Source organism: Dermacentor silvarum, chromosome 6 (genome assembly GCF_013339745.2).
Source record: "Dermacentor silvarum isolate Dsil-2018 chromosome 6, BIME_Dsil_1.4, whole genome shotgun sequence".
In the NCBI taxonomy this organism is placed as follows: domain Eukaryota; kingdom Metazoa; phylum Arthropoda; class Arachnida; order Ixodida; family Ixodidae; genus Dermacentor; species Dermacentor silvarum.
In genome coordinates this window covers 84,304,544-84,316,872 of record NC_051159.1, presented here as the reverse complement: position 1 = coordinate 84,316,872, position 12,329 = coordinate 84,304,544, and the positions used below count along the sequence as shown (strand labels likewise).

Genomic DNA, 12,329 nt, shown 5'->3' with positions numbered 1-12,329 from the left:
TTGGTCCTGTCCAGCTACGTGGCATTTGCATATTTTTAAACGTTGGCTCAAGTTTCATGGAACAGCCGGTAAATTTGCTTCGCACAGTCTGTACTGAATGAAATCCCTCTTGTCTATAGTATAGTTTTCATCTCCGTGGTGTCGCTGAAATTGGGCCGGGTGAAATCCCCGCATCTCCCACTTCACTGCACTGTTATTCGCAGGGTGGGGAAGAAGACAGCTCTTCTTGATCGCCCAAGCCGGTGTCTAAGCTGCTGCAACATTTCCGCATTTCATTATACAACATGCCTTATGTTGCTGATATACAACAGGTATTGACGTCTTACCATTGCTAGCCTCAATACCGCTTATTTTCAACTAAAAGCTCAGAATCTTCTTATATTTACGTGTGCTCTTCTGTAACAGTTGTCGACAGGACACGCGCATCATCTGCTTGAAAAGCAGAGATTGCATGCAGTCTGTGAATGGGACAGGGCGTGCGCCGTCAATATGTGACGCTTGCTTCCTCCTGCTAATGCCCTTCGATTATGCAGCGCTGGCTTTTCGAGACAATTACAGTGCGCTGTGAAGAAGTAAACGATTTAAATGCCTTCGCTCTCGGTGATGAAGCGTGCTGGCTCCTGCGATCCGTCGTCACGGAGGGTGCAAGAGCCTCTTTAGTTGCACGTATACGCCAATGAACGAGAGCCAGAAAGCTGAGGCGGTGGGAGCGGTGTAATATCTTTCGAGGCAGACTGCATGATACACGAACCGCTAATATGTCTTGGACGCTGCGAATCGGCAAAAGCAGTCCTCGGCAAGGTTCACGAGGTTGTGTCGATATATTGCGAGCAAGGAGATGACACCAATTCCATCTTTCGTTTTTCTACGTGCTTTTCGTTCGTTCACATCCTCGTGGTTCACACCGCGTGTGCGGAAAAACGCGTGCCGGAATGCGATGGCATCCGCCGCACGACCGCAGTGCTCGTGCCACGCAGAAGCGCGCACGCGCTGCAGTGTCCCGTCAGCTGTCAGAGGCCATTCGCCGGCGTGCACCGCCACCAATGCGCTTCCCCGACAGCGCGCGTTGGGCGCAGTGAGCGCACGCACAAAGAAAGACGAGCGAGGACGCGGCGCGTTGGCGGCCGTGTTTCCGCACGGGGTCCCCCTCGTTAGGCCGCATTCGTTTTCCTGCCCGCCAGAAGCCATTAGGCCGCGCCGCGATGCGAGAGCAGTGCATTATGTCGGCCTCCTCCCGGCGTACATCTCGTCGATTCCACAGTCCTTAATTTCGAGTTCATGCGCGTAAAGATAGCTAAACTTGCGTTCTTTGTCGGACTGAGTTTGCGCAGCAGAAGTTACCGACCTTGACGAAATCGACATGTTATTAAGGGTGGAGTGTTATGATGGCGCTGGAATGCGAAGAGGACCACGGTGAGTGAGAGAGGTGGCCTTTCTCTTACCTATGAAGTACTCCGCTGGGCTTGCTGGGTGCCTAGGTTGTATAAGTTCGTTCTTTTTTCTCATTCTCTGTTTCTTTCCTCGATATTTTCTTTCTTCCAGCTTTAAGCTGGATATTCACGTAGAAGTAGGTTCGAGAGTGCCGCGATATAGTTTCTTCCTTGAAGCTTTGCACTGTAGGCATGCGTTTACTGGTTCAGCGTGAGACGGTTACGTCACAAAATTACGTAGTTGTATCAGAGTTCCGGACCCCATCGCCCTTGAAGTGTTTATTTTTTTCTATTATTTATTATTTATCCCTCGGTGGGTTGAACGCATCATTTCACGAAATCGTGTGCAGCATCTATACTAAATGCACACGAGTTTTGAAATCATCTCGTAAGCTTAATTGGCGTTGCGATTGCAAGTTTTATTTATTTTTTCTTCACCGCTCTGCAAAGGTGCTCCAGAGAAACTATAACGACGAAAAGAAAAAGAAAGGCGACGTAAAAATCACATGGTCAACATTTGTCCTTGTTCCCTGTGTATATACCTAACTATAATTGTTGTTTTCCTCCTTTATTCGGGGCGGGGATTTCGCTTTCGGGCACGCAACATGTGCTGCTATAACTACTGCCAATCATCCATCACCGTTGCACAAACACATGACTTTGAAAGGACGCGTTACGCGAAGCTGCTCACCTGTTGCAACGTAGAGAAAAAAGAAAAGGCGAGCGGAGAGAGAGGAAAGAGCGTATATCGAGGACTCGCGGGTCTCTCGCTGACGCACATCCTCGGCGAAGAGCCTACTATGTTGCGTCGGCAAAAGTATAGTACTCCGTGTTTACGCTCACGGGAGCCAACCGAGCTTTTCAATCCCTCTTGCGTCTGTAAAGCGCGTGCGTTGTGGGCGTCCAGTTTGCAAGGAGCTGCAGTGCAACCAGTTGTTTCTTGGGTTCCACCGGCTGACGCTCCTCGAACACGAAAGGCGTCTCGGGTCTTTAAGAGAGTGTCGTTGTCGTTGTCTCCGCACCGCGACGCAATTAGTGACAGCCCGACAGTAAAGATCGAACTGTTCCCGACGCAAGAGGTCGATCGCAGGCGTGTATACCTGCCAAGTTGCGCCGGCGCTGAATATGCTGCGACGTAAGTTGGATCCTGCCTGGCGCCTGTGCATGCGTGCATGTTTTCGGCTCAGACACGAAGCAGTAAGGCGTTCGCCAACGCGCCCTACGCGGGTATGTCGAGGCCACGTCGAGGCCCATTCGAATCCCTGTTCAGCGGCATGAAATACGAGACTCTTTTGTCTATACACCGCCGTGGATGAGCCAGGCGGAATACGAGCTGTGACGTGCACGGTGCGTATTTAGTAAGGAGAGTAGATGAATCTTTCACGGTGCTAGCCGACAAGGAGAGAAGAGGGGAGAGAGAAATAGAGAGAGAGAGAGAGAGAGAGAAAATTAAAGTGTTTGTCGCTATATATTGGGGTAAGAGGGAATGGGTATAGGAAGTCGGGGCGCTTTTTATCATAGATGCGGGGAAACTCTATCTCGATAAGACTTGATTGATTGATTGATTGATCGTGATAAAGATCAACAAAGAGGGTGTTGATAGCGGGAGAAATTATGAAAGACGTGGTGGCCACAGGCACTGTAGCTGCCTCGTATATAACTGCGAGTAACAGAACTCTCCCGCGGCCATGGATAAAATCAAAGAGGTACATAGATAAAGGAGGGATGCAGGATCATGAAAGGAAAAAGATAGTTTTTCATGGGGACCTGCTGTTGGCAGACACTGCGTGATCACCGCGGTGTGAGGGGCTTGGCAAGGCCGGTGCTATCAACAAAAGACGCCGGGCATTTTGTGCGTACGTGCTCGGTGCTGGACTATATGCTTGACTATAGAGGAGCCATCATCACTTGCGTTCCGAAGTATGGTCTCTCTCCCTATAGAGGACTCGCTGAGCCGTATACCCCTTAGCTCCCGTGATCTGGCGAGAACCGGCGTAATCATGCAGCGTGACGGGGTCGATGGACCACATAACTAATGAGTACATGGTATATAGTATAGTGAACAGGAAACGTCATTTAGTCTTTAGTCGGTGTTTTTTTTTGTGGTTTGTGTTTTGCTCTAAATCACAGGGACCGTAGACGAAGGGCACAACTCAAGTGTTTTATACTGCATCCTTCCTTTCCATCTCTGGCGTTAAGATGAAACCTATACATGAAAACGGTCGCACAACAGGGCTGAACCTCCACATTTATCGAGTTTTGCTGAATTCAGCAAGGTATGTGTAGGGGAATGTTTATGAGAGACAACGTTGGCATTACCCTGTAATTCGTGTTGATGGTGCATATGCCTCATGAAAGCAACTGCACCCAAATGGGCTGCAGAGCTTAGGAACACAAACATTTTACGCGTTAACAACCAGCGATTATTACTTCGGTTCTTATGTACATACAAACTGAAGTGAGTATGTATGCACTGTATAATATGTCGTGAGTTTGTGATCTTAGTATAACTTATTCTATATCGAATTTGTGCCGTTACAAGTAGTTAATTTTTCCAAATTACAAGTTACGAACGAGAACTTATACGGCGCTTTTCAAGATGTCGTGTCAGGCACTACAGCTCGATCTGGCTGTCTTATCAAATTGGATATGTTAAATGGACGAGCAGGAATTGGTAACCCATGGTAGCTATACCAGCGCAGCATATATATCCTTACGGAGACACAAAACAACCAGAACACAGACAGAGCGCTTCACCGATCAACACTTTTTTATAGGAATGGACGAGCCGAAAAAAGGTATTCGCCACTCGCCTATAGATACCATCAGATCAACACCTTAATTATCAGGAATTGGCAAGCCAAGAAATTACTTCCGACTCACTGTCATGGTTGCGCACACACCACGGACCGCGCCAATCTAAACATTTTTACACCTTTAGGGGTGTATACAGGGTGTTCGGTTGTCGCATATGGCTAACACCCTCACGTTTAAGGGGTAAGATCAAATTGTTGGTGGGAAGCTGGGAACCAATGATGGCATTTTGCCTGCCGACTTTTTTCTTGCAAGTAAAAATGATGACAGCTGTGACTGGCGACATAATAAGTGAATTAAATAAAGTTTCATATCGATCCCTGTGAACTTCTCCTGTCGGTATTTATGTGCACCCAAGGCTGTAGATTGATTACATAGTTTTCAACTGCGTCTTTTGTCATTGCACGTCTAGTTATAGAGCTCCGTTGTCGCCCTCAATAATTTTTTAAAGATCCTAAACATCGCCTCCCCTCCCTCCCTCCCTCCCGTCCCCCCACGGCCTTTCGCGCGACGGAAGAAGTCGCGTTTGCTCTTATATATGGTGATTGTAAAGGAGGAAAGAAATGCTTAATTCTTAATTATGTGCTTCCTTCAGGGAGCACAGCGCATAAAGTGCGTTTGCTGTTCGCCGTGCGTTCTCTCCCCGTGAAAGCGCGTCCCTCGCGCCTTTTCACTTGCACATACAGCATACGGCGCGCGGCGACGATTTCATCGCTATCGACGTCATACGGAACCTCACGGCGACGGCGACGGGAGAAATCCGCCTTGGAGTGTCCATATGATTGCTATCGCAATAAAACGTTGCGAGGCGTGAAGGTAGTAAAGACTTCCGACGCTGCTCGACGAGTGTCCCCCGAGCCGCCCCCAGAGGCACCGGCAACAGTCACCAACTCTCGATGCGAACGCGGGCAAAACGCCGACGGCGTCGACAACAGTTCTGCGCGTTGCTGGTGCTGTTGCATGTCCAAGTTTATACAGCTTATAAAACTACTATCCTTACTCCGTATAGCTCTCTACTAATTTGCTATCGCAATTGATGCTTCGCCTTTCGGGTGAAACTGCGACAAATTATTTTTGATGAGTCGCCTTTTTCTGCATGATTGACGATGGCTTGTGGGGGGGGGGGGGGGGGGGGGGAGGAGGGAGGCTGTTTCAATAAAGACAACGTTGTTAGTCAGCGCGGGTGTTGTCTACTTCCTGTCAGTCCTCGTCTTGCCACGTTGTTCCCATGCACTTCAAAAGCATGCAACACGAACTAGCCCAACCGTCGCTCACTCCTGCTGCCACATTGCGCGGGAGACGAAATATGAAATTTCATGCTCAACATTACTTATTTAACTTCTTTTATGTGTGCAGACCGGACCAAGAGGGTGACATTCCTAGCTGCCTGTTTCCTTTTTGTGATCCTGCGCGATACCACTGAAGGACAGTACCCACCTGGACCACCCGCCTGCCGGGCATGGTATCAAGAGGTACGTGGACTTTTCCAGCGCGAAAATAAATCGCTTTACTTGGTTTAACTGATCCCATTTGGAAAGGAGTTTCTATGCTTGAAATTTCACGCGTGAGTCATTAACATTGTCGACGCGTGGAATCAGTGCTGCCAACCTCCAAAGCCAGTGTTCCCCAAATTTGGATTTTAAAGGTTCCCTAGATTTCCCTAGATATTTGCAGAATGTATTTGTTTATGAGTTTGTCAACATTATTTCTACAAAGATAAATTTTTGTTTGTATTACAAAAATCGATTACTCATTTTATAGCTTAAATTTATTTCTGAGCTCGTTTCAAAATATTCAAATAATGAAGACACTGCACTCGAGCTAACAAGTTCAAGTTGTTATGCTAACAAGAAGGCTTTCTTCTTAAGCCTAACAAGAATGCTTTCTGTTTTGCGACGACTGAAATAAAAACATGCCGTCACGTCAGCTGTTCCACTGGTTCCGCCGTTTCGGTGTCTGAGTGCGAATTTTCCCTAGATTTGGTCAAATTTTCCCTGAGCGAAACTTAAAATGTCTATATTTTGGGAAATTTTCCTAGAGTCGGCTGCACTGCAACTGCACGCAATCCTTGTAGGGTGGCTAGAATGCGAGTTGTTGTTTTTCAAGGGCATGACAACCATTCCAGGTGAGCTTTCTTCGAGCTGGTTTCCGTGGTGTAGTGGTTATCACGTGCGCCTCACACGCGCAAGGTCCCCGGTTCGATCCCGGGCGGAAACAGTTTTTTTTTTTTTTTTCGTAACGCATTTTTTTTTTTTTTTTTACACGCTGTTGAACTGTACATTTTTCTTTCCGTCCCGGTTTTCAGAACGATTAAAATAAAGGCTCACGACAGGTAAGGAGAATAAATGTATTCTGTTCAAAAGCTCGAATACTGACAGTGAATGAGGAAACATGAGATAAGATTAGAGCCCAAGCAGTGACATCGTGTTCCTGAATAAAAAAAAAAAAAAAGTGCCCACAGGCTCGGTACTCGCAGGCGCTTGCGAGGAGAGGCAAAGGCGTGGTGTAGCGGAACTCTCTACTTTCGCCATCTTGCACGTTTTAAAATATAGATTCTAAATATATTTTTGCCACTTTTGAGGCTAAGAGACCAAAATTTAAAACTATGCGAGTGCCGCGTAGCTGGACAGACCTGAGGTAATGTTGTTTGCCTTCGCTTGGAGCAAGTCAGTCTAGTTTTTGTATTTCGTCTAATTACATAATTAGTTATTATTCATGAACCAACTAGCTCCATTACATATTATATTCCGAGCAAATGTGTCAATGAGAAAATTGTAGACAATCCTGAAGGATTCCCAATCCACCTTTCTGTTGCTCAATGCATGCTACATAAAATGTTTTCCCGACCCCGAAAGAAAGCCCGCGAAACTAAGTAGTCGCGCTGCACTTTTCGCGGACTTCCTTTCAGGCTTGGGAAAAACTTTTGTAAAGTCGGATACAACTTAAGTCTGCAGTGAAGCCCCGCCAATGCCCTCATAACCGCCAGCCACTGTTCCTCCGTCAGGCTGCAAATAGTTCGTACTTCAAACTTTCCCTGTTACCTAAATAAGGTGGTAACCACAAAAATAAAATTATAAGCGCGTAGTTTTATACGTTTTCACTCGTCTATTATAGTGGGACGCACAAGTACGACAAGTACAGTCGTATCAAGTACGACGCCATTTTGAAAAGATCGCATAACGCCGATTTTGTTTGCTTCTGTGATTGGCTGACGGAGTAACACAACCTCGCGCGGTCCGTGTGCCTTTGTTGCCAACTGCTGTTTTTTTTTTTTTTAACTGTATCCTACTTTTTATTTTGTAGCATGTATTGATCGACAGAAAGATGGATCAAAAATTATTCAGGATGGTCTATGATTTTCTCATTGGCACTTTTGCTCTCAATATAATGTTTACGCAGTTGATTAATTAATAATATCTAATTAGGGAATTAAGCGAAACACAAAAACTAGCCTGACTTGCTCCAAACGACAGCAAACAACATTACCTTGGTTCTGTCCAGCTACGTGGTACTTGCATATTTTAAAATCTTGGCACACGCTACGTGGGACAGCCTGTATAGTCCTTAAAAGGATAATTATCGTCAGAGGTACGTGACAAACTTGCTTAGACCTCGAAATAGGAAGTCAGGAGGAGGCGCAACCTTTCGCGCGTCCCAGTTATTATTTGGCACTCGCACTGACTTAAGTTTATGGTGCCTTGAGCCCAATGGCAGCGGGAAAGCGGCGAGGCGCCGACAAGGCCCGTGCGCAGAATCGTATAGTTCCACAGGGAAATGAAAAAATAAAATGAGCGTTGCGTAATAAATTTGAAGCCAGGGAAAGTCGGCCCAGCAATATACCAACACGTGATCATATCACGGTAGGTTTGAATGTCTCTCAAGGCCACGCTCAGCGTTCGCTCTTCCAATATAACATCGGCTGCGACCGCAACTTCCGCTTCCCCGGTTGTAGCTAGAAGTTTGAGCTAGGGCTCTATTCTGGACACGCATGGCGGCTGCACGGCCGCCATTATCCGCCATCTTGGCTGTCTCATTGGCTGTCCAGAGGTCACGTGTTTTGAAATTTGTGCCGGGAAACGGAAGTTTTGCAAAATGCAATTTTGCGTTTTCGTCAGAATGACGAAGCGTGACGTGGAGCTGCCAGTTTTATCGACTAATCCTTTTTTGTGGTCCTTGGCACCTATATTGCGACTTTAGCGCTTTAAAAAGAAAGTGGACGGTAGCATGCAGAAGCTCGTGCAATGCATCTGCAATTTCGCGAATATGTGGTGGCGTTCCAAGATAGCCGGCATGTCAGCTTGTTCATTGGCTGAAGGAATATCCCGTGAGGAGCGTCACAGGAAGGGCTGTTTCGTAAACGTCAATTTGACGTTGCGTGACGTTGCGCTGGGTCGCCATTGCAGAGATTTTCCGCCATAATTTGTGGTGCGACGAGCCGCGCGAATTATGTTAATGAGCGGCCATATGCAACGGCAGTGGAGAGGCATGCGCATCGCCGCATTTTCCCTGTCATTTCGGGCCATAAAAATCTTTTGTTCACAACGCGTGTTCATAGCATTTGCATCGCTTTCGGGTGGTGTTGGCATTTGTGTTTTGCACCATCATTTTTATTAAAAACACGTTTATTTGAAATAATATTGGTTGAAACTAGCAAACTTTCTGCGACATTTCGCACTTTTCACTATTGCGTTTGTATTGTAATCAATATTAATGACTTTTCGCATCATCAAAGGCTATGACAACGGTGACTTTTTAATTTACAAAAAGAAATGTATGCAAGAAGGCGCCTTGAAGTTTCCTCTCGCGGTACGAGTAAGTAGCGAAGTGCACAAGAGATGGCAGTGCCGGCGTTTGCGTCGCTCAAGCGGATACCTGTGGCGCGCGCAACGCTATCGATGATATTCGGCCGCTTCTCAGCCAGACGAGTCGGGCTGAGTCACTTGCGGATCACGAAATAGCGATAACGCGGCCTAGAGCGTGCGCTCATCATCACTGGTAGGTCGCGTGTGTTGTCTCAAGGTAGAAAGCAAGCGCGTGGGCGCCGATATACGATGACTCATTCAGTTTCCCGAGGACACGCATCCTATCCAATGAAGCAGACGACAGCCTGCGCGCAGGCAGACGACGGAAGCGAGAAACGGTTTTGATGGAATAATCGTGCGCTTTGAGCTAGCGGCTTTATTTTTACTGGGGAGGAAAACTGTTTTCCTTTATCAAGGATGCTAGGTTCAATGCCTACATTACAGTTTCTTAGGCGAAACGTCAAATTTGCGTATCGTTACGAAAGCAAAACGGGGCCATCAGCGCCATTTTGTAAGCGTCGCGCCTACGTCACGCCTCGAAGAAAATGGCGGAATGTCCAGAATAGCGGCTCTAGAAGAGGGTGTTCATAAAGAACGAGTTTTTTTTTTTTTTTTTCCTCCGCTACTTTCAGAGCGGCAGAGCATCGAATTATCTGACGTCGAATTTGCGTAAATAATGTGTTTTGCACATTACGTTTCCCCTTTTGATTCTTTGTGTTATTGACAAAAAAAAAAAAAAAAAGGACCGTTGCTGACCTGAGATTTAAAAAAAGGCAGTCTTGGTATTTGCGTTGCATGTCATAAAACGAGGCAAACACGTGTCCATCGAAGATGCGTGCTCACTCGATGAATTGGCAAGCAGCCAGGAAAAGCATTCGTCGTCACTGTTTCCGTGGTGTAGTGGTTATCACGTGCGCCTCACACGCGCAAGGTCCCCGGTTCGATCCCGGGCGGAAACAAAAATTTTTTCAATACCGCATTTCTTTTATTTTTTCCACGGTGTTGAACTCCCCGTTTTCTTTTTTTTTTTCGTTCCAGTATTCAGAATGATTACATTTTCCCCTTCTGATTTTGTGTTTATTGAAAACGAAATGGCTGTCTCTGACCTGAGATTTAAAAAAGAAGGCTTGGAATGTGTGTTTCATGCTGTCGAACGAGGCAAACACTCGTCCATCGCACGCTTGATAAAGAAAGTACCGCGAGCCTCCAGCAGTAAAGCTGAAGATGATGCGTTTTTACTGCGTGGATTGGCAAGCAGCCAGGGAAGCCTGCTGATGAGCGCGTTTCCGTGGTGTAGCGGTTATCACGTGCGCCTCACACGCGCAAGGTCCCCGGTTCGATCCCGGGCGGAAACAGTTTTTTTTTTCTCCTTCCTTTTGGTACCTGCTTTCTTTTTTTTACTTAGTGCTTGTATTTTCTCTAAGTAGATTAACCTAAAACTTTTTTTTCTCCTGGATTTTCTTTTGTGCTGATGAGCGCCGTCACAATGCCAGATGTTACTTAGACATATTAACATTGCTAATTGGCGGTCAAAATTTGATTAACTAACGAAATAATTCATTGATTGACGTGCAGAATGCCTTTAACACAAAAAGAAACTTCGGTACGTTTCCCGAACATTTCAGGTACCGGGGCATATCTGCAGTTCCGAGAGATGATTAATTAAGGACGCTAAATTTACGCGGTGAAAAATATAGAAGGGACGCCGCAGTCTTTGTATGAAGCGCTAGTTGAGCGACGCAACAAACCAGTGATGACAGCAATCTGCATTGCTGAGCTAGATCACCGCAATTCGTGCACCTGAATGCAAAAGAATGGCAACTTGGGTTGGTTAACTGGTTTAGCTAAACAGCTATAAGTATAGCTAAATACAGCGTCGCACCGAAAACGTATTCGACCTGGGTTGACAGGTGCTTCGTCCATTCCTTCTATCACTTTGACCTGTCCAATGCGGTACTATAGCTATATGAATGGATACAGCCTCGCGAGTTTCTTGTAGTGTTCAGCGTTGTCGGAAACTCCGTGCGCAGCAACGCATATTGGCTTTGTTATGCGGAGTGTTGTTTTCCAAGGAAGACGAGTGTGACCCGCGCCGACATGTCCTTACATTTAAAGATACACGTAACGACAGAATCCGGCTTTCTCTCGCTTCCGATTTAAGCGGTACGGTGCGAAATGTCGACGACGAGCTAGAAGAGGGGAAGAGTGGGCAACGTAAAGTTGAGAATTTAAGTTCCGTCTACTTGGCGCTCTCTCTCGCTGTGCAGTGCGGCATCCAGCGCAGCTACCCTTGCTGCGGAGGCTTGGTGTGCTGGCACGGGCGGTGCATCAACCGTAGGGAGGACCGTCAGGGTTACCACTACCCGAAGGATAACTATTTCCCGCCGCCCTGGTACTACCAGCGGTTCGTGCCCGTCTACCCGGTGAACTTCAGGCCGTGAACTCGTACGACGCCAAGCACTGTGCCGACTCGATGTACCTGTCGGTCACCCCCCCCCCCCCCCCCTCTCCATTTTCTCCTCCCTCCCACTGCATCATATGCAGGATCATCGTTTCTCTGTTTTGAGAGTCTGAGTGCTCTTCCAGGTAGCCTGGCATATCTTTTGATGTATGTACGTTTTGCCTGAAGTTTTTTACATGTACGTGTGTGGTGCACGCACGAATGAGTTGGCATGCACTTATATATACGTGTGTGGAATTGATTAGCTCAATTTCGTATCAAAACTTTTCCAGCTTTTTTTCTCTTCTGATTCTGTGTTTTATTGAGAACAAAGTGACCGTAGCTTATCTGAGTTAAAAAAAAAACAAAAAAACAAAAAAACAGGAGAAGAAGGCTTGGAATAGTCCTGATCCTAAGTGCCCTATTGGTTTTATTTCGCTTTATTTTTTTTTTTTGTTCATATTCATATATGTACTACGTGCTCGTCCCACATTAAAGATTTCTACGGAAAAAAGTGTGACTTTCGATTTGCTTTGCATTTCGCTATTGAATTTTGTTCTCTTCTTTTTCCCGTTGTACTTCGATCCCTTAGTTAGCATCTCAGACGGCAACTAAAGATTACAAATGTTGAAAGCATAGCAGCTCTGAAAAACTATTACTACGTTCATGAGCTCAATGGCACTTTGGGATTAGAATAACGAACAAAACACGAGAACGGTTTGCTAGCATGTACACCACTTTTTTTAAAATTAATTTGTGGCGCGCGCCCACGAACGCTATAAAATCGAAAACTTTGCGATGCATTTACGGGCTCGATTGACACAGCAGGAAATTCTTGCTGCA

The 12,329-nt window shown here is 46.4% G+C and overlaps 1 protein-coding gene and 3 non-coding genes across 6 annotated transcripts; all 4 read left to right on the top strand.

The window, feature by feature from the left end:
- The first annotated feature begins 1,069 nt into the window (after positions 1–1,069).
- On the top strand, positions 1,070–11,693 carry LOC119455697 (uncharacterized). 3 transcript variants are annotated; one of them, XM_037717120.2, is made up of 3 exons: positions 1,070–1,413; positions 5,601–5,716; positions 11,314–11,693. In XM_037717120.2, exons 1-3 carry the CDS (start codon positions 1,383–1,385, stop codon positions 11,485–11,487), a joined length of 321 nt encoding a protein of 106 aa, XP_037573048.1. In that variant the 5' UTR covers positions 1,070–1,382; the 3' UTR covers positions 11,488–11,693. The 3 variants fall into 3 exon arrangements, with proteins under 3 accessions (XP_037573048.1, XP_037573049.1, XP_049524917.1); XM_037717121.2 differs by lacking the exon at positions 1,070–1,413 and adding an exon at positions 2,240–2,565; XM_049668960.1 differs by lacking the exon at positions 1,070–1,413 and adding an exon at positions 2,590–2,657.
- Positions 6,389–6,461, top strand: Trnav-cac (transfer RNA valine (anticodon CAC)). The gene has a single exon. It is a non-coding gene; the product is annotated as a tRNA-Val (tRNA).
- Trnav-cac (transfer RNA valine (anticodon CAC)) lies at positions 9,933–10,005 on the top strand. Its single transcript has one exon. It is a non-coding gene; the product is annotated as a tRNA-Val (tRNA).
- Positions 10,329–10,401, top strand: Trnav-cac (transfer RNA valine (anticodon CAC)). The gene has a single exon. It is a non-coding gene; the product is annotated as a tRNA-Val (tRNA).
- Positions 11,694–12,329: the final 636 nt, after the last annotated feature.